Source organism: Toxorhynchites rutilus, chromosome 2, assembly GCF_029784135.1.
Source record: "Toxorhynchites rutilus septentrionalis strain SRP chromosome 2, ASM2978413v1, whole genome shotgun sequence".
Lineage (NCBI taxonomy): Eukaryota > Metazoa > Arthropoda > Insecta > Diptera > Culicidae > Toxorhynchites > Toxorhynchites rutilus.
In genome coordinates, this window is record NC_073745.1 from 290994529 (window position 1) to 291018473 (window position 23945).

Below are 23945 nucleotides of genomic sequence, written 5' to 3' on the forward strand. Positions count from 1 at the left end.
GCTAATTTATGTTTTTTTATTAATTCAAGGTAATCAAGGTCTTTTCTAGACACCAGTTTACTCGGCCCCGAAAAAAGTGGTCTGTATTTGGGCAGGCGGAAAAATATATCTCGCAAGACCACGTGTTCGATGTCGTAAAAGCCTTGGCCAATAACGCATTTACATTAACTCATAAAATTAGTGATTTAAGAGGGATTATTGTTTGTAGTCTCTTGATTAATTTAAACACCATCTGAGAAATCCTCCGTGAAACATGAAACATTAAAGTCGTCCTATCTGCTGTAGCGCATTTTTTTTTATTTTACCCAGTTTCATCGAAGTAAACGCGCTCGGAAAGGAAAATTGAACGCCCGGATGAGAGAGCGAGAATCGTACGTCATAGAGACACTCATTCCCATGGAGCAAATTCTTGTTAGGAGTTGAAAGCAAAACGAGGAAGGAGAGTAACTCAATTATTCAGACTAGTTTCAGTCTAGTAATGCTTTGGTCAACTCAGAGTTACCAAGAGAAAATCATTTGGTTATGATGGGTGAGGATTAATAGTTAGTCGCAGTTTGCACAGATTACGATCTGTGCAGTTTGCGATTAATCGTAAATCACATCATGCTCCCTTGTTTTCTATCCTTGCCAGAGAAGTGTGTGGCCTGGCGTTGTCCTGATGGAAGACAATGCGGCCTCTGTTTATCAAAGATGGCCTCTTTTTCATGAGTGCCTTCAAGCGGTCCAGTTGTTGACAGTACAGGTCCGAATTGAGCGTTTGGCCATAGGGAAGCAGCTCATAATAGATTATTCCTTGACAATCCCACCAAACACACAGCAGAACCTTCCTGGCCGTTAATGAGGGTTTGGCCACCGTCTGAGCCGCTTCAGCGGGCTTCGACCACGACCGTTTGCGCTTCACGTTGTCGTAAGTGACCCACTTTTCATCGCCAGTCACCATCCGCTTCAGAAACGGGTCGATTTTGTTGCGATTCAGCAGCGATTATACGGTCAAAGATGTTTTTTGCGTCAACGTGTGTGGCACCCATACATCGAGCTTCTTTGTGAATCCAAGCTTCTTCAAATGGTTAATAACGGTTTGATGACTTATCCCCAGCTCTTGGCCGATGCTACGGCTGCTACTATGCCGGTCTTTCTCGGCTAATTCAGCGATTTTGTCGCAATTTTCGACGACAGGCCTTCCGGAGCGTGGCGCATCTTCGACGACCTCTACACCAGAACGAAAACGTTGAAACCATCGTTGTGCGGTGGAAATGGAAACTGTATCGGATCCATAAACTGCACAAATTTTATTGGCAGCTTGAAATGCATTTTTGCCTTTGTCATAGTAGTACTGTAAAATATGTCGGATTTTCTCTTTATTTTGCTCCATATTTGCGACACTATAACTCACGAACAACTTAACCAAACAAAACACTGTCAAGGACTATATTATAACGCGCAAAAATACCTTTCCAACAAGCTATAGTATGACTCGATACAATGAATACAACTAGAACTACGCGCTTACAACGACACCTCGCGGAAATACCGCAGGACTTTTTTGACAGCCTAATATTATAATGACAAGTTTTGGTAGAAGCAATAGGAAATTTATAGTAAAAATAAGGGCCGATTAGAAGATCAACCAATGGAATGTTCTGCGATCGAACCCACGACCATTATTACAATATATAAATTATACGAAATGAAATGGATTATTGAGAATTCCCTCGAGTATGTTAATTCCATTAATAGGGCTAGTGGAATTACATACATCGCTAACTCGAAATATTATTTAGAGATGAATCAAAACATAATGTAAATATTTTATAACGAATAATCTTCCCATTGAAATAAAAATTTGAACAATAAAAGAAAATAAACGTCAGTAAATGCTTATATATTTATCTCAACTCCAAACACTTACTAGTACAGAAGATTTAGAGCGAGAGAGATTATGACCATTTTTAACTTTTTCATATTTTCACCTGAACACTAAAACGTAGGCTTTTCTGTTCAGCCAACAGCGAAAAAACAATTGGTAGCAAGCATATCACATTATATATTTATCGCGTAATATTACCAATACTTCAGAATTGTGCAAATTTTAACTATTACAGATTTTCATAAGTCAATTTGCTGCTGCACTTTTGTGGTTCCCTTATGATCACCTTATTCAGTAGATATAAACGCTCATACATCAAATGCTCCATTGAACGGCATGCCCCACTTTATACCTAACGATAAAGGCTAAGAAATCACGATTGGACACACTGATGCTGTCATAAAACTATTAGTGGAAAATAATGTATGTTTCAGCCTGCCGGAAGAAACTATGGCATATCGTGTTGAAAAACACCCACCAGCATCATATGCCCAGCTCCATCACTCCTTGAAAGACGATAAGCTGCTCCGACATCCGCGGCGACGCTTCCACCAATTTCAATACACCTCGATTGACGATTTGGCTCCCTTTCTCATTTCATCAGAGATTCCTCCCTCTTCCTTTTGCTGTATCACATTGCATAAACAATTTGCAAATGCTTTGACATTGTGTGCTCAATCTGCAATCAGCAGTCTGCGTCTTCCCTGCTTGGCGTGCGGATGAGACCAAGCAGGTTAGGTTAGGTTTTTGATTATAGAGATTTTAAACTTTTTCAGTTCATTCGTCTCTAGCCTTGAGAAAGGTCCTTGGAAAACTTTACTTTACTCCTGCAGCACACCTCCACCCTCATTACCTTGTGAAAGGCACTCGATCCCTTGTCATCCAGCTCGTCCAGCAACGATGTTGTCGAATCGGCGTTCACACAAAGAATGGAGACCAAACACCACCATCGCTTTCTTTATAGCTGACCCGGCAAACTTCATCTCGCCTAAAAATTATTTTTCGTTGTCACATCCACGTTTTCTTATTAAGCGCACGTTAATGGGTTCAATCGCAAAAATATTCATTGATTGATCTTTTAATTTATTCTTAAAAATTACCTTCTACTATAAAATTCCTAGTACTTCTACCAAAACTCGTCATTATAAAATCATATTATTTTCAGATACAATTCTCGTTCAAGATTTTTCAACCACTTGCAAATAACATGTTATGATAGAATAAAGGCAGCCCTAAATCGGACAATTCCTTTCTAGAGTTTTGCTCTCATCAACACATTCGGTGATCCATTTTAATTTATATATATAGATGAAAGACGATATAGGAGTGTGTTTTGTCACATGTTTAAAAATCCATTTCCACTTTCGAACGAAGATCAATTTCGTTAGCGCAAACATCAAATGGACTAATAACGCTTGTCAATATGTAATTGTAGAGCATATTGAATTTTTCGAACTTTTCCATTTTTTTCAGAGTTTTCCGAAAATTTTCATCTGTCACGTTTGGTTGGAATGTTTGGTTGAAATATGTGTATTATTTTTATGGGACCTCCTCTACATTCCAGAGGAAGGAGGGGTGTCATACCATCATAGAAACATTTCTCATACCCAAAAACTCTAACGTTCCATATTTGGCTCCATTTGTTCGATTATTTCTCGAGTTATACAAAAGTTTGTGTTTCATTTGTATGGCAGCTACCCCTTAGCGAGAGGGGAGGAGTGTCTATTTACCATAGAAACATTTCGTGCCCCTAAAACCTTCACATGCCAAATTTGGCTCCTTTACTTGATTAGTTTTCGAGTTATATGGAAATTTGTGTCTCATTTTTATGGCAGCGCCCTCTTACAGAGGGGGGAGGAGTGTCTATCCACCATAGAAACATTTAATGCACCCTAAAACCTCCACATGCTAACTTTGGTTCTGTTTGCTTGATTAGTTCTTGAGCTATGCAGATATTTACGCTTCATTAGTTTGGACGACAAGAAAGAAAATTGTGTATCATTTGGATGGCAGTCCCCCCTTAGAGAGAGGGGAGGAGTGTCTAACTACTACAGAAACATTTATTGCACCCTAAAACCTTCACATGCCAACTTTGGTTTCGTTTGCTTGACTAATTTCCGAGTAATGCAGAAATTTGTATTTCATTTGTATGGCAGTCCCCCCTTAGAGAGGGAGGAGGGGTCTCAAACTATCACGAAAACCTTCCCCGGCCCCAAAAACCCCTACATACCAATTTTCATGTTGATCGGTTCAATAGTTTCCGAGCCCATAAGAATCAGACAGACAGACAGAAATCCATTTTTATATATATAGATATAGCCTGCGTTGTAGCAACCGCCTATATACATAATCCCTTAGCTTTCCCCACTCGCTTCACCTTGTCCCTACGTTTCACCCGTTTGCTGCGGTAGCGTAGACAAAATGTATGGGAAAGTAGGGATTTCTTTCATTCAATTTTCATCAATTTGAGCTTTACATAAACTGAAAAATCGTAATGTAGAGCATATAAAATATTGCTGAGGATATATCCTATTAATTCGTGTATTAGGAATTAAAATCCATATAATTGAAATAGAAATATTGAAATAGGCCCCTATATTGAAAGGTTAGACGTAGTCCTACGTCAAAAAAGTTTTTTTTGCTTCGATATAACGTAAATATAAGTCATAATCATAACTCATATTCGAAACATAAAAAAAAATCTTTCAAACTGTATATAATCGAGTCCAAAATTGTATATAATCGAATAACATATAATCGAGTCCGACCTGTATATTCATTCCACCACTAGCACCATGCCACATTTTATAGCCACTTCAACCTTTGGCGATACATTAAAGAAAACAACATGTGCGTGTGATACAAAAACACGCAAGCACTCTCCACCAGACGATATGGAAGCCGACGCGGTATATCATTTCATCGAGTTTACACCTTGGATTTTAATTCGAATTTTTATTTACAACAAACTATCCACCCTATGGAGTGGTTGTGTTCTCGTACTTCGTATCAAATAATCGCAGAATCCCCCTTGTGTTTGCATAATATTGAGGAAAATAAGAGAACAAGTTTCCTTAAACTAATATCAAAATCAAATAAAAATCCCACAAATTAATCATCACTTATTTAGACAATCACAGTATCCGCAAATATGAATAAATGAACACATTAATATCGACACACAAAAACACATTTCTCACGGTCAGATTAGTTACTTGAATATATGGTGGGTAGCGCATTAGGAAATATACCTCCATAACCGTAATCAAAACCAAGTCGCCTCTGTGATATCCTCGAGGCCATGGTAGGGCTCCCTGCGAAGACGAAGCATATTTTTCTCCGGACACGTTAAACAATTCGATTGGTTTGGCGAACGATGAGCCTCGGTGGATGTTTTGTTATCCGCGGACGGCCCACGCAATGCCAGGCAATATCAGAGCCGGAGCGCTGCCACGCAGTATTGAAAACAAAAGTGATTTCTCGGAACACGTTTCGTTATTTTTGCATCCTTCCAGTGGAATGGGGAGTATATGTTTTATTTCGGTATCCCAATAACCTAGTTTCCGGACTGTCAGGGAAGTGAATGAATGCTGGAGGCGACCGGAACGGAAATGTTTTCTTGGGGATATTGTTTTGTTACGTTTGTTTGACATACATTCAGATTTGCGTAGAACTTTTTCCGCTATATTGTTTTTTTCCAGGATGAGGAAGTTTTAATTAAAATTTGTCAAAAGAAAAAAGAACCTTGATCGTTTCCATTTTATTTCATTACACATTAGAATCAACAACATGTTTGGATTGACAAAAGGAGCAGTCAACGGGAAACACTCGACCGAGCTAGCGGGGCCTAGTGAATAAAACTCAATCCCACATATTCTACCAAAACACACGTACACGCCATATCTCCCGTGTAGGAAGTTCCGCATCGCACGTTTCTTATCTTTCGGAATATAAATCCGGGCAGGAAAAATGATTACAGTCCATCTTCTAAATTCCCTCGGCTTCCGGAGGATCGATACTGCGGAAAGCGAATTTCGCTTTCATTTCACCACCGTCAGCGTTCCTCCACAAATCGATTCACAGTCGCCGGAACCTAGCAACTGCTGTTTTTTCGCTTTCATCTCAAGCCTTCCTGGGCACTTCGCAAGAGGGAAACTTTTAGGAAACGGTTGATCCACGATTTTGCCAACGTTTTGTGTCTCCACACTCTGATGGCGGCGTCACGTTTCGCTGATGTTTCGGTGGAAAATGCCGCTTTCCTTCGGGTATCTGTGCTGTAATCTAATTGAAAGAGGATAATACTCTCGCCAACTGATGAGTGATGATATTTCTTTTCCGTCTGTCAGTGGACGATTCGGTCGGAAAATTTATTTATGCTTTCCAGTTGACAAGTTCATATTTAATTCACGTGTCTTTTCTGGGAGGTGCAGACAACGAAAAAGAATATCTTCGTATAATTGTAAATTATTGATTCGTTACTTCGTAAATTGTCTCGGTTTTTTCCCTTGTTTCTAGCACGTCAGCCAAACATTTTCAGTTGAATTTCCTAACGATTTATTTTATCTTTTCTCCTTCCAGAAATGGACGTGAAGCGCGAAATCGCGCGGAGAAAAATCGCCGCGACAAGCTCAACGGATCGATACAGGACCTGTCGGGAATGGTAAATCACGTGGCCGATTCGCCCCGGAGAGTAGATAAAACCGCAGTGCTACGATTTTCCGCCCACGCGTTGCGACTGAATTATGGTGAGATGCAAAAAGTTGAACCACATATTCGATGTAAACTTTTCAACCGCGTTTTTGTTTTTCACTGTCCCTCTTCCAGTGTTCGGCAGATCCAGACCGAATGTGTCGGCCATAATGAGTCAAAATGTGCAGAATGTCCTGTTCGAAATGTTGAACTGCTTCATGCTCACGCTTACCTGTCGAGGCCAGATCGTGCTGGTGTCCCCCTCGGTTGAGCAGTTTTTGGGCCACTGTCAGGTAATGTTGGATCAATCGAACGGTTTGATCAAAGGTGATGTTTTAATTTCTGTAACAGAGCCACTGATGCCAATGTGTGCCGGACACATTTTTAAAATTACATCCTGAGCTTGAGGCTTACCCATAGCGTGTGCATTGCGATACAGAGTTTCCGTACGTCGTCTTCTCATCGGTTTCTAGACAGTCAGTCTGTTCACTCGGCCTTGCCTTGTCTCTTTCACTTTTGTTATTTTTAGCTTTTGAAAGGTTTTTGACACTCCATGCGAAATTTATGTGCAATTCTATGCTTCCGATTGCTCGTGATGTCTTCCGAAATAAAATGTAATTATTAGAAACGATGGAATGAATCGAATAATGATAGTGTTTATTGAAGCTTTGTTCTCGATCGTGCTCAACGCACGTGGGTCATTTGTCAAATATATAGTATGGACAAACTAATGGAATGATTGAACTAAACGATTGTAAAATGATATTTTGTAGACGCTTTTTTTAATGGACAACTAGCTGACCCGGCAAACTTCGTCATGCTCAAAATTAATTTTTCATTACCACATCCACGTTTTCTTACTGAACGCACGTTCATGGCACTTCTAGCAAAACTCGGCATTATAATAGATTATTTTCAGACACAATTCTCGTGCAAGATGTTTCAACCACTTGCAAATACCATGTTTCTCCGTTACATGGAATAAATGTTTGAGACCATCTCTCCATTCCAGAGGAGGGAGGGGTGTCATAACAACATAGAAACATTAATCGTACCCAAAAATCCTCACATCCCAAATTTGCCTCCATTTGCTTGATTACACTCTGCCCAACTTCTATAAGACCAGGTGATGATCTTGCTGCGTTGTGTAATTGTAAACAAACAACGCTTCAATTTATATTCTAGTGTATTTGTATTGGTAACTATCATACATTGCATGATTTTCATATGTGTGCGTGCAAGCGTTGAGCGTAAACTAATGTTTTTGTATTTTTCAAGTATCAAGTTTCTATAAGACCAATTACGTTTTCCGTTGTTTTTAGTTAATTTTATTAATAAATCTGGAAATGCCGAAGGGAAAAGTGCTCACGGATAGAGAAAAAGGACAAATCGATGCATTTCACCAAGAAAATGTTGGAATTAGAGAAATTGCTCGTCGGATTGGACAATCCCATCAAGTAGTTCTCAATTATTTGACGAATCCTCAACGATACGGTAAAAAGAAGAGAGCTCCACGTAAATCGAAGCACCGTGACCGGGATAGTCGGGAAATAGTAAGAACAGTTTCGAATACTTCAAAATCGCTTATGCAAATAAAGCAATCATTGAATCTAAATGTTTCACGGGAGACAATTCGTATGTCATGACAAAGAACACTTTCAAAAGAATACATTTTGATACATACCATAACGAAAAGTTCTTCAATTATATGTTTACTTTTAACTTTCCTAGATTATCTTCAGTGACGAAAAAAAGTTCAATGTGGAGGGTCCTGATGGTTTCAACAAGTACTGGCGTGATTTAAGGAAGGAGGAACAGTATTTTTCAAGCAGGAATTTTGGTGGATGCTCGTGCATGGTTTGGGTGGGATTCTGTGTGACTGGCAGCTTCCTCATCATTCAAGGATTACATACATGTTCTGAAATCCTCTCTCCTACCGTTTTTGCGTGAATATCGTCACAAAAAATCCATATTCCATAAAAAAAATGCTACTATTCATACCAGCAAGGAAACTAAGCAATGGATTAAGGACCAAAAACTTAATTTTTTGGACTGGCCGGCTTACTCTCCAGACTTGAATCCTGTCTTAGGGGGATCCTTGTACACAGAATCTACACTGAGGGAAAACGGTACACCACGATTGAAGAGCTCAAGGTCACAATTTTGGAAAAATGGAAAAAATATCGAGAAATCCGTTCAGAAAAATTTGGTAAATAGTATGCCAACACGAATTTTTCAGGTTATTAACCCAAAATGGCAAGGTTGTCAATTATTGACATGTAAATCAGGCAATAGTTTTGAATTTTTCATTGATAATACATATGATTTTTGAAATGGTCTTATAGAAACTTGACAGCTGAAAATATCATATTTAAGCACAATAAATAAACGAACAATTCTTTTGAACGAAATTGACGTTAAATATACTTTATTCTAAGCATTCTACAATGTATGAATGTATCTTGTTGACATTCTAACTGTTTGTGTTGCAACGAAATATAATTAGGGTGGTCTTATAGAAGTTAGACAGAGTGTAGCTCTCGAGTTATGCAGAAATTTGTGTTTCATTTGTATGGCAGCTCCCCATTAGAGAGGGGGGAGGGGTCTCGAAGTATCATAAGAACCTTTCCCGAAGCCAAAAACCCCTACATACCAATTTCCATGTCGATCGGTTCAGTAGTTCCCGAATCCATAAGAATCAGACAGACAGACAGACAGAAATCTATTTTTATAGATAATGTTTTTTTGAAGTTTAGATCATTTAAAACTGGGATACTCGTTTCCAGAAATTGCGATGCCCGCTTTTTACCATCGTTTTGTTCTTTGTGAACAGTTTTTAATGGTGGATCTTTGCAGTCGAAAGACGCCACATTCGGTTCAAATCTCATATACATGACCCTCAATTAACCAACTTTGTGTGTTCTTATAAAAGAATTACGTCCACGCAACAATCTTTCACTTTTATTAAATTATCACTCATAGACCTTTCATCTTCCCAATGAAATATTTGCCATACCACTTCCCTCGACCAGCAGAGAGATATTAACATTTAAAATAGTCTCTTGAGGGGATAAGCCATGAAGACAATGTTTGACCTCCGGACAAACAGTGTACGGCCACCTTGAGAGTCTTAAAATATGTTAATAATCGATCGAGTTTCCACTTGTTGCCACAACATGCTTTCGAAACGCATGGCAGGTCCAAATAATGTAGCCTGGATCCAATTCTCTCCAGGTACGGGTCAATGTTCGTCTGAGGCTTGCTGTACTCGGGAGGCGTTCAGAACAGGCCTTGGCCTTCATGACGCGCCATACTAAGTACCACATATTCTTCAAGAATGGCAGATATTACTGCAACCACTTCTGAGTGCGGTTCGAGGTGTGGCACGGCCCATCTTTTGAAATACAAAACTTGGCTTCAAGCCATGCTGCCATATTTTTGATCCACGAAAGAACATACTTAGTTAAAATCCCGATGTAGACCTCAGTTTTTACTTTGTCACCTTCTGAAATGAACACCGGATTCATTTTTTGATCCCGTGTTCCTTCGCCATTTTCCTCATTGAACGCACTGGATTCGCGTGAATCTTCCTTTTGATGGCGGCGATAACCCTCGGAATCCGAGCTGACCTCGGACGACCTATAGCCACCTTCGTGGATAGTTGTCCACTCTTTTCTCGGTCTAAGACCCTTTTCCTGGTCCACCGGATACTTTCACGGTGATTGAAATGTCTTTTTGCAGGCCCCGGCCAAGAGGATATGATCCGCGAGTCAAGATGTGTTGCTAATTTAGCTGTCATCCGCGTTGACGGCATTGAGCTTCGTATTACGAAATGGGGGAGTAGGCATGACAATATGGGTTCGCAGAGAAAATGAACACACTTTCAAAATAAAAATTATGAATGAAAATTATTTCTCCCAAATCAGATTCGAACTCTATGTAAATGAAAATCACTTTTGATTGCAAGTAGTGAAAAAATATAAATAGGGTCAGAACAACGTACTTGTAGTAGGCAAACAACGCCAAGAAAAAAATTTAATACAAATTTTAGCAATTTAAAACTGCCTTAGGGCCGACTAATCCGATAGAGAATAGTTGACCTCATACAAACTAATGTCGTATCCAGATGTCGAAACCATTACGCCGTCAACGCGAATTGCCAAACTATCAAACTACTCGGTGAGCTGAAGGCAGATCTATGGAACAAGGTGCGCCCAAACGCTAATCATATTTAACTCGAAACAATCGTTAAATTCGCGAAAATTTAAAGAAGGCTGTTTTGCAAACTTAAAATTTGCATGGAAATTCTTAAGTTATTCGATTACTCAAAACACGACGCTCTTTCAACCATTTGGCTATATATTTAACAACACACAACATTTACAAAAACTCGCCATTTTAATATAAAATCATCATCAGACACAATTCCAGTTCAATATTACGTAACACTGTATTGCATAGCATACATATTCGAAACAGAAAAGTAAATTTTCATTTATTATTTTTTTATTTTAGAAGTGTGTTAATGTCATCCTGTAAATTCATGACTGTAAAGTGGTTCTCACATTTTGACCCACCTGACAGTATGTTAAGCGCCTTGATTTACACCAATTTGAGTGTTTGGCAGTTCTTGCGAGTGACAGTGTTCGCAAATTGCATTTGCGACCCGGACATGTTTGACGCTGTCAAATGCTGTGTATAATTATATGAATGCCCTAAGGGTGTTTTTTTGTGTCATTTGCGCGTGGAACAAATCACGAATACGCTGCCATTTCGTCATGGTGCAACTGTCAAACTAAGGAAATCGGCTTCCTTTACTCGCAGCCTATTATGATATAAATTATAGCTTACATACAAGAAGAAAAGAAAATCAAAGATTTGCAAACATCATCACGCCAACAGTAAATGATAGAAAAAACTTTGTTCTGCAAAGTTACATAAAATAACTGGGGCTACAACATTGTCGAACCATGCTTATCTCTATCTGTAAAGATAAGAAAGTTATTTTTTTTTGTTTTACATCAAATTTTGGTCACCATAATTATTACAACATAAAAATGAGCGTTCCATCATATGTAACAACGTTGTCGGAGATTGTTTTTGTTTAGAGAATAACTGTAGAGCTTTAGATACAAATTTTCACTTAAATTCGTTCTCTAAACCATCATGCACTGTTTTCACTCTGAATTTTTGATAGATTAATTGACGCAAAAATCGCTTCGAATATTATTTTCTTTGATTATTTGATTACTAATCGATTTTTGTGGCCGGTATTTGGTTAATCGAACGATTACCGGACATCACTAGATACAAGTAATAGACGCAAAGTGTTTCATTTCAAGGCTTTAATTAATCTAAAATGATTTTTTCTCACTCCAAAGCTTGAGAAACAGAATTTACTTCGAAGCTTCATTTATTATTTCACATGTAGCTCTTTTTTATTAATCATATTAATTAATCATATTATTTGAGCAGATAAAAATGAGTTTCTCGCCACTATAACATTACTGTGAAACTATATTCAGTATATTTTCTTCTAAGACCTCTCCAAAATATGGTTTTATATGAGTAAAACCTCGTTTTTATTGCTTCATGACCATAAATCTGCTGATAGAAGATGGTGATCTCAAAACTGCTCGACAATGTGATTGATTGAGGTGCATTGGGTAGGGATACCATTTGTTCAGAGTTGAAAATCAGGACACCTGTTACAGTTACGATATGGACCGAATATGTGTAATGTTGTAATGAAGCTCAGTCTTCATTTCATTATTTTTTTGTTTGAACAGACGTGCTGTAATATCATGACAATGCATGCGTTTAGGCCTGGCAGTAGCAAAGGCTGTGTCGGCGTTGCTCATGATAGCGTCTAGCAAGTGAGTGTATTTTTACTCACACCGCTTATGATTGTATAGAATCGCAGTCGTTCGCTCTCTACCTCTCTATCGTTCGCAAGTAGTTCTACGTTGAGATGGTGAACGTTCGGAACATTAGGGACGTTAATACCATTTAAGAAGAAGATGGAGCGCGTCGTTTCAACGGTGTAAGTCAACGGTGAACTCCAGATTATTGTTTCTTGTTCAAAATCACAATTTCTCGTGTCGCGGTGCAACCGCCTGCCATGACATTGAAACATTGCTGTTTCAACAACATACGCATTGATGGTACACACCTGTTCTCCAGTCGGTGTTTTTGGGATTGATGACAATGACGTGATCGTCAACTTGCAATCCGACCATATATGATATGAAGAATTTCAATTATCATTATGTTTATTCAAAAAGTCTTCCAGCTCGCCAGCAACACGCATGGCTTTAGCCGAATTGAAGTTATTGGTGCATGTGTGGATGAACGTTCAATGAAGCGAACTTAACGCCATCTGTCATTTAAAAACGTAAATTCGTTCTCTTCGAAAAACGAACGACGGGTCAATTATTTGTACCAAAATATTAAAATCGCGATTAAAAATAGGAAATGGGAGTGAACCATTGAGGTTATATGTACTTTTATGCCAAATTTAAGAAGAAAATAGAAATAAACATTATTTAGATTTTTTTTTGCATATGGTCACCCTAATCGGTATTAAACATACGGTAATTGGTACCCTAGCGGTATCATATATAGTTTACGTCCTATTCTCATGCCTACCAAGTTTTTTGTGAGTAATCTCATCAAAATCGGTCGAGCCGTTTTGGAAGAGTTCGACATCGTGACACGAGATTCTTATATATATTATATACGAAACATATATATTATATACGAAAGAGTTCCTTCTGCGGCCCAAGTCTTCTGAGCGATGTGATTTTTACATCTCATAATTTAGCATGGGCATGAGAGTGGATTTCAATTGAATATGCTTGCAATGTTTCGGTGTTTGGATATACTTTTCCAAATCCGATTTACCTGCAATGGTTCATTGTGGATTCCAAACTTCTGTTTCAACAAAATGACAAAATGTTATTGGTCAAAAACACTTATAAATCACAAATGCAGCCCATAGTCTCATAATCATTACGTCTTTCTGTGTGACAAAGGTACTTTTGGCGCCTTTCGTCGGGAAATTTCTGTTTAGACATTTAAAAAACAAATTGACATATCGAAAAAAAACACAAAACATTACCGGGTTGAATAAAATAAAATGTAAAATCTCGTGTCAATGACGCTAATGACGTAGGATTACTTCGAACTATTATTGCTTATCGATTCTGGATATGTTTGAACAAATCAATAATTAAACTCTTTGATAATAATTTGATAGCCCTGAAAAGAGCGATTAGTTTGATGGTTGGATATTGTTTGTTCATTCCACCAGTGGCACAATCGAGCAATGATGGCAGAAGGAAGGTGATTAGTCGTTTCATGGTGCACGATAAAAGATGCCGAAGGGGAATAAGATGAGAACTGGGGAGGCACAAGTTGGACCAATTAAACCAAACGCATAATTCATTGCACAATCCCGTATTCGCATTGAATGATCGACTGGGAGAGCACAGATAATCGTGACAGTTGACCAATCAGAACGAAGGATATTCGTGTAGATATTACTCGACATTTTTTTATTGTTCGATGGTGAGTTTAATAAAATATATTTTCGTTCATTGTATTAAATTATTAGGGAGCGCCTAAATCGATTGATGCAAATGTCTCGTAAATCCATCACCAAATGACTTAGAAATAATCGTTTGAAATTGGATCATTTTCGCGATGAAGCAAATTTCTTATTTTTCAACTCGTATCCCAATATGTTCTCGATAAAAGTAATCCTACGTCAAAGAGTTTCAACTTAAAAAAAATGGATGGGTTATATCTATGATATAACCGCAAGCTTGACGTGGGACTACCGTTGGCTTAGTAATCATTTGTTTGTATTGATTAAATCAATGAATGAAACAATTTTCGAATTCAATTGAATTGAACATATTTGCTGTGTGAGTAAGGAATTTGAACAAATGCAATATAATGTAAGTCATCTTGGTCCGTGTTAGGGAACACATTTCGGTGAGAACAAAACTCCCCCTACTTGCATGTATTTGCAATACCGACTTCCCCAAGGCTGCTTAGTTTTGAATTCTGTGTTGGGGAAATCGTCAATCGGGCCAATCAAAACGAGGTAGTTAGGACGTTGAGATAACGCAGAGCATTTTACAGTTATTCAATTGTTTATCTAATGAAAAATACCATTCTATTAATTGCGATAGATGCGTAGAAATATTCCTTATCAATTGATGCAAATATCTTTCCGATCCTGTAAGAAATGTTCGAGTTATAAGCATTCGAAATCTTTCATTTTTTGCTGCATGTTCTGTGTTTGGGTTTTCATTTTTCCCCCATATGTTCCGGTTAGACGTAGTCCCACGTCAACAAAATACAAAAAAAGTGAATGAATTATAATTTGTCAATAAAATTGAATTTGTTATAAAAATCAGGACAAATACTAGAATATGAAAAATAAATCAGGACCAGTGTATACGTTAAAGACAAATGTCTTTTACCTTCAAAAGTGTCAAATTGGTTCATAATGTGCCAGGTATCCTGATCCCCAGCGGGGAGATAGCTGTACCTTCAGTATCTCACGAAGCCTTACATATTTGCAATGAAAGGCTAACATATTTGAATGAGTCATAAGTACTTTATGTTCAATTGATTCCTTTTTAACAGAGAGTTTAATTTGCAAAGATTGTCGATTTTCGTGTGAAGGACATTTAATGTGAAAAACTTTTTCGTATACAGCAGCCTGTGTTTAGTCACTTGATGCTTGAAGAGTTTATGATTATTGCAATCATATAATTGTAATTTTTTGAGCCAGCAAGCGATCGTTAGGAAATTAAGTTCCTTACAGAGATTGTGCATGATGTAACTTGCTTGAGAGTTTCAATGCAGAACAGGTCGACAAATATGTGGTCGAAACTACTTTTCTGAACTTGAGATGCTGATAAAACAGGAGACTCGCCCAAACGATTGCGGAACAGTTCACCTCAGACCATTATCACCATATCTTGTTCGAAGATATTCACAATCAATATCTAACAAATATGGTAACGTAGTCCTACGTCATCTATGCGATCATGGTTCGGATACAACCCATAAACTTTTCTTGTTTAAAAAAACATGGGTGGGTTATATCTTAGATATAACCGCAAGGTTGACGTGGGACTATCTTAGTTTAGTAATCATTTATTTGTATTGAATAAATTTTTGATTGAATAAAACAATTCCCGAATTGAATTGAATTCAATATATTTGCTTTGTGAGTAAAAAGATTGAACAAATGCCTTGTAAGGTCAATGTATGCATTGTGATAGATGTATTTTACATTTCCCTCTGAAGTTTGCATCTCTCATGTGTACGTACTTCTCGAATCCCGAATTTACTTGATTCGATGAACTTCAGGCACTCATTTTCTATTTTGACATGTACGTCGAACGCATATTGTTTAATCAATAGGCGCTATCGCAGCAAATGGTTATCAACATTTTGTCTAATCTTCCAATGATATGCGTAGAAATTCAGTGAGCAGAAGATATGAAGGCATATCCTTCCATGCAATCTTGAATAACTGAGCCAAAACGTTGTGTAATCCGTGTTAGGAAAACACTTTCCGGGAAGCAAAAAAACATGCGGGTGCAGATATATTATATTTATATATTATATTCCAGTCTGCACAAAGGCAAGCGAGTACAAAAGTATTCGCAATTTGCATTTATTTGCAAAGCCGATTTCCCCAGACATCTTGGTTTTGAAGTCTGTGTTAGGGAAACAAATTTCAGTCGGAATAAAAAAAACCCTGACTTGATTGAATTTGCAATGCCAATTTCCTCACGCTCCATGGATTTGAAGTGTGTGTTAGGAACACACATCCCAGTCGGAACAAAATTACCCCCAACTTGCATGTGTTTGCAGTGCCGATTTCCCCCAGGCACCTTGGTTTTGAAACCTCTGTTAGGGAACACATTTCGGTGGGAACAAGAACTCCCCCTACTTTCAGGTATTTGCAGTGCAGATTTCTCCAATGCTGCTTGGTTTAGAAGTCTGTGTTAGGGAACACATCTCGGTGAGAACAAAAATCCCCTGCTTTCATGTATTTGTAATGCCGATTTCCTTAAGGTGAAGGTGGAAACTAGCCACAAATGGCTGCCACAATGGCGCTCATTTCTTTCATCTCCCTCCCTCACCTCTCGCCCGAAAATCAATAATTTTGCGAAACAGTGTGAAGAAAATGATCGTTTTCGCACACTTCCCATCAAGTAATATCAACCAAACTCTAATCGATTACTCACAAGATATTAAATTTTCATCTGCTTTCGCACCGTATAGTGAAGAACGTCGGAAAACTCGAGCAAGTGCTCTGAAAGTTAAATTTTCGTTTTTCAATCTTCTGCAATTGTTTTGTTTGTATTGGTGGAAGCATCGTTATTTTTTCGACACTGATGCCAAACAACATCATCGAAACAGCTATAAAAACCACTCAATAAAATGTTATTCCGGAGTCATAGCGTCCCATGTCATGAAAATCAATAGAATAAAATTGTGTTGATATCAATACAATTATTATTTTTACGTTTAAGGGGTCTATAATGTAAGTTTTAGCAACTTTAACATTGGGTAAGAAAATTGTATTGAGCTCGGAACACTGCCACGACTGCCTATGCTTTCAAAAACAGTAAACGGAAAAGTATTAAATTCAATCTAAATGCCTCGGCCAACGAAGAGAAGGGTTAAGGCTTTCCAACGTGAATATGTGAAAACAATACGATCAACGAAGGAAAATATTAAGGAATTATCAACATCGAGTTACTATGCGGAAGAACTTGTTAATACCAAAAGTGCCCCAATTCGCATGTGTTATAAATTTGCTCATGTTACGCTCGCGTATAATCAGAATCATATGAAAATGCACCTTCTATATATATTTATATTTGCAATTGTTCATCGGAACATATCGTTCATACATTTTACTTTAGTATTGAATTGTTATTTGTTTTTTTTTAATGTATTCAAAGACTCGTGTTAATGAAGCGCCACACAGTCTGATAAGTGAATTGATCTATTTACGTGTGCTTTGCTCTTCTCTCACAAACACTATTACCCCATTTTTACACGAGGGTTTACCTATACTACTACAATGGCTAGCTTCCACCTTCACCTTAGGGTTGCGTAGTAAAGAAGTTAGGGTGTGTTGGGGAAACCGTAAATCGGGCCAATCAAAACGAGGCATTTAGGGCGTGCTTAATGCTTAACATTTTACAGTTATTCAATTGTTTATCTCATGAAAAATAACATTTTATTAATTGCGATAGATGCGAAGAAATATTCCCTATCAATTGATGCAAACATCTTTCCGATCCAGGAAAAAATGTTCGAGCAATAAGCATTCGAAATCTTTCGTTTTTTCCTGCATGTTCTGTGTTTAGGCCTTATATATTCCGGTTAGACGTAGTCCCACGTCAAAAACTATTGGATAGCGTTTGAATTTCAGTTGAACTTTGTTAATATTTTCCGTTTTATGAGAATAGAAACAAAGTTCAAATGAAATTCAAATGCTATTCGATTATTTTATTTATTTTTTTTTTCAACAAAATAGAAATGTCCACGTAGACGTAGATGGAGGGGTATAAGAAGTGCCCACGCTTGTCCACGGAGGCGGAGGAGGCTTTTTTCTGTCCACGTGGTATATGGACAGTCCCTTTCATAAAATATATTATTTGGTCAACGATAGACAACAACGATCGTGATTGTTGTAGATGCATTCGCTTAATGTCCTCGATGATCGAGTTCACTGACATTTGATAACGACGAAAAACGTTTTCTATCACGTTTCTTAAAGCTAGGCTACACACAACTAGTGATCTCCGATAATCGTTCGATTAATCTACTTCCTACAGAAATCGATTATCAATCGAACGAATACTGCGCAACCAATAATCGAAGCGAACGAATATTTTACGTCGATTAATCGATCCAAACCCAGAGAGAAAAAAACGAATGGTTTTATCCTGAAATTCTATAATTATTTTTGACGGTCCCGTAAACTCGTAAACGAATTTCAATGCAATCACCGCGAATTGAGCTTCGTTTACGAGTTTAGGGGAATGTAGAAGATAAAATTGATTTTCAGGCGAAATGAACACTTTTTTGATTCCCGATGGCTTTCTAGCAAATGAGAAATATAAATCTAACTAATTATTTCTCTCAGTATGATGATTAATCGATTAATCGATTATTTGGGGCGATTAATCGTATCGAATAACAAACTGCCGAGAAGTATTCGATTAGCTGATGAACGATTAATTTCAAAAATCGGGGATCACTACACATAGCCACTTGTTAAAAAAATTCAACAGTGATAAAGTAGAAAGAACAGTCGGTAAAATCAAGAACTTCTTCTTCTTATCCCACACAGACCGATCTGTTCGGCTTGAGCCTATTGAATTTGGTGCACCCGGACGACCAGGACACGCTCAGGCGGCAGCTTGTGCCAACCAACTTAGCGAATTTGTTCGAGTCCTCGGCATCCTTATCAACGGCACCACCGTCCACCGCCGAAGAAGCTAGGAAGAGATCTCAGGAAGAGGAGGAAGAAATCGATCGAAGGCTGTCCCGGGACCGACGGCGATTTTTTATCAGGTAATTTTTCGAGCCGTTTCGAATTCATCGAAAAATCCGTAACACGAATGGTTTTGGTTTTTTGTTCAGAATCGCTCGAGCAGGTCCTCGGACGGAACCAACGATATATGAACTAGTCATCATCGAAGGCAGCTTCCGGCGGGCGGACTTCGCTCCGCGAGGCGAGCAATCTACCAGTCCCTCGGGACATCAGTTAATGAGGAGGTCACGGGGGCGTGACGATGGAATTACTCTGCATAATATTAATGGGAATGATATTGTAGGTATTCGAACTGCTCTCTTGCTCGATGGTACTGATCCCCTTTCTTTCTCACCTTAGGTTCTTATAGCGACAGCACGTGTAATCGAAGTGCCAAATATCTGTGATCGGCTAATGGAGGCTTGCAAGTACGAGTACAAAACGCGTCATCTTATAGACGGTAGGATAGTGCAATGTGATCATCGAATATCCGTCGTAGCAGGATACATGACAACCGAGGTGTCCGGATTATCGCCGTTCACGTTCATGCATAAGGACGACGTCCGATGGGTCATTGTGGCGCTCCGCCAGAGTAAGTTGTCGCTCAGCGAGATTTTGTCTTCGGTTTGACTCACAGTTTATCATTTTAGTGTACGATTACAATCAGAAGGACGGTGAATCGTGCTATCGACTGATGACCCGCACTGGAGACTTCGTCTATCTGAAAACTCGGGGCTATCTAGAGGTAGATAGCGCAACCAATGTGGTGCAATCATTCGTCTGTGTTAACACCCTCGTTTCGGAAGAGGAAGGTCGTGAGCTGGTTCGTGAGATGAAACGAAAGTTTTCGGTTATTTTCAACCAAGATGAACTACCAGTGGAAAGCGATGAAGCTGCTGTGGAAAATCCACTGCAAATCGAGCGCGCTGTAATGAACCTGATAACGAATCTTCATCCAGAAGAGGATGACCCAGACGATGCGGTGTTTCCATCGCCCATGTCGAATGCTTCATCGAACGCTTCGTCGAGTGCCTCCGGGAATACTCAGCAGCTTGCCATAATCGCACCCAAAATTAGCCAAGTGAAATCAGCGATCGAGAAGAGTATGAGCGTGATTGGAATTGCTGCCAAGGGCGCATCCAGCGGCGAGAACGAATCGGCTAGCCAGCAAGGACCAAGCACAAGCAAGGGAAACCAGCCCGGTGGTGCGTCAGTTCAACGTCCAACAGTGCTACAAAAAGTGCAGAGTCCGAGTGCTGCCCCAGAATCCAGAGTGCCACCGTTACCGACATCGGAACATTACTTTACCCAGCCTTTCTCGCCTCCGAGTTCCAGCAGTAGCAGCAGTAACAGCTCAATGCTATCGCCCGCATCACAGTATCAAACCCAGCGGAATAGCAGGAGCCCCTATGGGGGCAGCATTCCACCCACATCTCCACCCGCCATCGCATCGACATCCGCGTCGTGCTCTCGCAATCTGGAACACACTGCGATTGGTTACACGCGGACAACCAGTGTGCTGAAAAGGACCTATAGCAGGAGCACCGGTGGCTGTGGTGTGGACGAAACAACCAACACCGAGAGCTATACCGAATCGAAACGCTACAAAATAATTCCTTCCGACCTGAGTGCCTGTCTGAGAAAATTGGTCAATCCATCTTCGGGTAAGCGCAAAGCAATGACTTTTGAGCATTTCCAAATGAAACCGACAAATGACAAAACATGAGTATTTTTGATTCGAATGAAAGTTTGTATTCCGTTTGGGTTGAAGGAAATACACGGATTTCACGCCAACTTGACCAGATGTTGGCATGACCCTCTCAGAACTTAATGAAACTTTCTGGGTGTGAGGACCTTACCTAATTAAGCAACTTGGCATTCTTAGTTTTCCGAAAATTTATCTAGACATAGGGTTACCATCTGTCCTGATTTTGAGATCTATTTGGGACGTCCTGATTTTTTTTGCAATCTAGCCTGTGTCCCGATTTTTAAGAGAAATTCAATTTTGTTGCAGATTCAGAATAATTTTCAGTGTATTATGTGTAAGACCAAAATTGAATGAGCATATAAAAAGTAGCAGTTCCACGAGGTCTTTCAACTATTTTCTTTTTAAGATTTTGCTTCGATGACATTTTTGTGATTTGTCTCGATATTCCAAGTTAATTTTATTAAAATATCTAAACGGAAATGTCAATTTACTGACGAATGGGCCCATAAGCACCCCCTTTTTCACAAAAGATCCTCATGATTATGAGGACAACGCCACGGTATTTAGGTTTAACCATTTTATTAAAACAGAAGTTTGAAATCAACAATGAAACATTACAAGCAGATCTGATTTTGAATAGCATATCCAAACACCGAAACATTGCCAGAATCCACTTTCAAATACACTGAAAAAAAATGGATTTTAAAAACTAAAAGTCGATTTTCTCAAAATGGTCATCTCAGATGTTCATGGAATGGTAGATAAATGGTAGATGAATATGTGCCCTACAACTCTTACATACATTGCAACTTGTGCATATTTAAGGCAAAAAGTTTTTCTTTCAAAAACTTCTGTAATATTTTATTGAAATTAAGTTTATTTCTTTTTTCAGTGCTTGAAGCCAACCCAAAATTATTAAAAAATAATAGTAAAAATGTTTAATGAGTGTTTTAGAGGTCTTTATTTCAAATCAAATGTAATAAAACTTATGACATTTTTTGACATTAAATTCATTTTTATTCATCTGATCTTATGTCATGTACATGTTAACTTATATTTTAAGAGATACAACCATCATATCTTTCCTATTTTTACTTTTCATCTAACATTTTGAAGATTTCTTGATCATCTACTGAATTTGAAAACTTTTAGCTGCGATTTTATTTTCATCTACAGGAATAAAGCAATGAAATTTTTGTGTTCCCGATATTGTTTTCGCGTGATTGAATAGTTCCTCAAGTTCACTTGCCTTATTTGTATGCTGCTCTTTTGATACGTAACAGAAACTCAACTTCGTGATACATTTGTCATTTTGTTAAACTGCCCAATCATAAAGCTCTAGTGCCGTATGGATTGTGTTTCCGTAATCTTTGGCAAGACATGCTCTCTTTGCCATTCCTTTTGGAATCCCTCCTATGGCATCCCGTGGGGGGTGGGAAAGAGATGCCATTCTGCTTCTAGTCCGTAATCTTTTCTGAAATTACACAGGTTGGCTAAATTATTTTTGTTTTTGTAGTGTGCTGCTGCTCCATCGGACATGAAAGTCATTTTGGTAAAATCGAAATTCTATCAATTTTTCTAAAAACAACTGCACAGCCACAGTGTAGTGTGTTAAAACTTATGAAATAACTATAAAGCTTACGTTTTCTAGTTTACCATCTCTTTTATAGTATCTTTCAAATGGGTGAATAGTTGATTGCGAGTTATTCCGGTGATAACCCTGTGCCGCATTTTTAGTTATGAATGGATAATTCTCTGAAAAATCACAAATCACTATTATTTCTTCTTGCGTCAAAGATTTTTTTTAATTTCGTAAAAAAGCAAACTGCTGTTTGTAAATAAAGTCATGCTCTATGAGTTTGTCTACTTTATCAACAAAATACGGCGCAAATTCATAGATTGGTATTGAAATTGATGAATTGATGATTTGGAAATTTTTTTAATTTTTTTTTATCTGTATTATAGTGATTTTCAACTCATTTTGCTGGTTCGTCACTTTTTACTTCCATTTTTGGAAGAATGTCGGAAGTGAGTATTGAACTCGATTTGAAATAACGACCTGTAAAACACTCATTCAACATTGTTACTATCATTATTTATTTATTTTTATTTTGGGTTGGCTTTCTGCACTGAAAAAAGGAATAAACTTAATTTCAATAAAATTTTTGTTAGAAAAACTTTTTTGTCTTAAATATGCACAACTTGCAATGTATGGAAGAGTTGTAGGGCACATATTTATCTACCATTTCATCAAAATCTAAGATGACCATTTTGAGAAAATCGACTTTTAGTTTTTAAAATCGATTTTTTACAGCACAGGATTTAAAACATATTTTTTCAGTATTTTTTTTCTGAAAATTCAATTATGTTCCTAAAACTCTTTCATTTCTTACACTCTTACATTCACTTTTTCTTTGAACTTACCATTTTCGAGTAAATAAAATTTATAAAAAAATGGTACAAAATATTTGGCGCTTTCCATATGTTAGTCTAGATAAATTTTCGGAAAACTAAGTATGTCAAATTGCTTAATTAGGTAAGGTCTTCACGGCCAGAAAGATTCAAGTTCTGAGAGGGTTATGCCAATTCCATAGACGAGTTGGCGCGAAATCCGTCAATATATGTTTTCCACAGCATTTGAGAATTTTTTGACTCAAGTGTAACTTCTGAAAAGGGGGTATCGATTTTAGCAAGAGTAATCTATGATAATTTGTGTCTCAAAAACTATGAGTCGTACCGAAATAGTGTCTTAGAAAGAGTTATAGAGTGTTGATGTTTACACGTGGAAAAATATACACTGAGAAAAAAATAGTACTCTTTTTTTTATATACAAAAGAAAACTTTAATTTTCAATATCTAAAATACATATTTTTTAATTTTTTAGAACTTTTTCACATAAAATAAAAGTCATGTGAAAAATTGAAAAAATGAGTCCAAGACGGTAAAACTATTTATGACAAACTTTGTAGAACATCGAATTTTCATGAATTTTCGATACTTGGAATTTTTCTATGTTAACAATCATTTTTAGGCACAAATTATGAATCCTAATGTGATTTGAAACAAAAAAGTCTTTCACCAATTTCCTTCTAAATGCA

The 23945-nt window shown here is 37.9% G+C and overlaps 1 protein-coding gene across 11 annotated transcripts in view; it reads left to right on the forward strand.

Moving 5' to 3' along the window:
• The window catches only part of LOC129764676 (basic helix-loop-helix ARNT-like protein 2), a 242926-nt gene that overhangs the window by 209618 nt on the left and 9363 nt on the right, over positions 1-23945 (forward strand). For all 11 annotated transcript variants that reach the window (XM_055764005.1, XM_055764004.1, XM_055764003.1 and 8 more), the window contains 6 exons: positions 6446-6612; positions 6692-6849; positions 18957-19180; positions 19250-19439; positions 19500-19731; positions 19790-20803. In XM_055764005.1, coding sequence (XP_055619980.1) covers positions 6446-6612; positions 6692-6849; positions 18957-19180; positions 19250-19439; positions 19500-19731; positions 19790-20803 — 1985 coding nt within the window. The remainder of the gene's footprint in view (positions 1-6445; positions 6613-6691; positions 6850-18956; positions 19181-19249; positions 19440-19499; positions 19732-19789; positions 20804-23945) is intronic.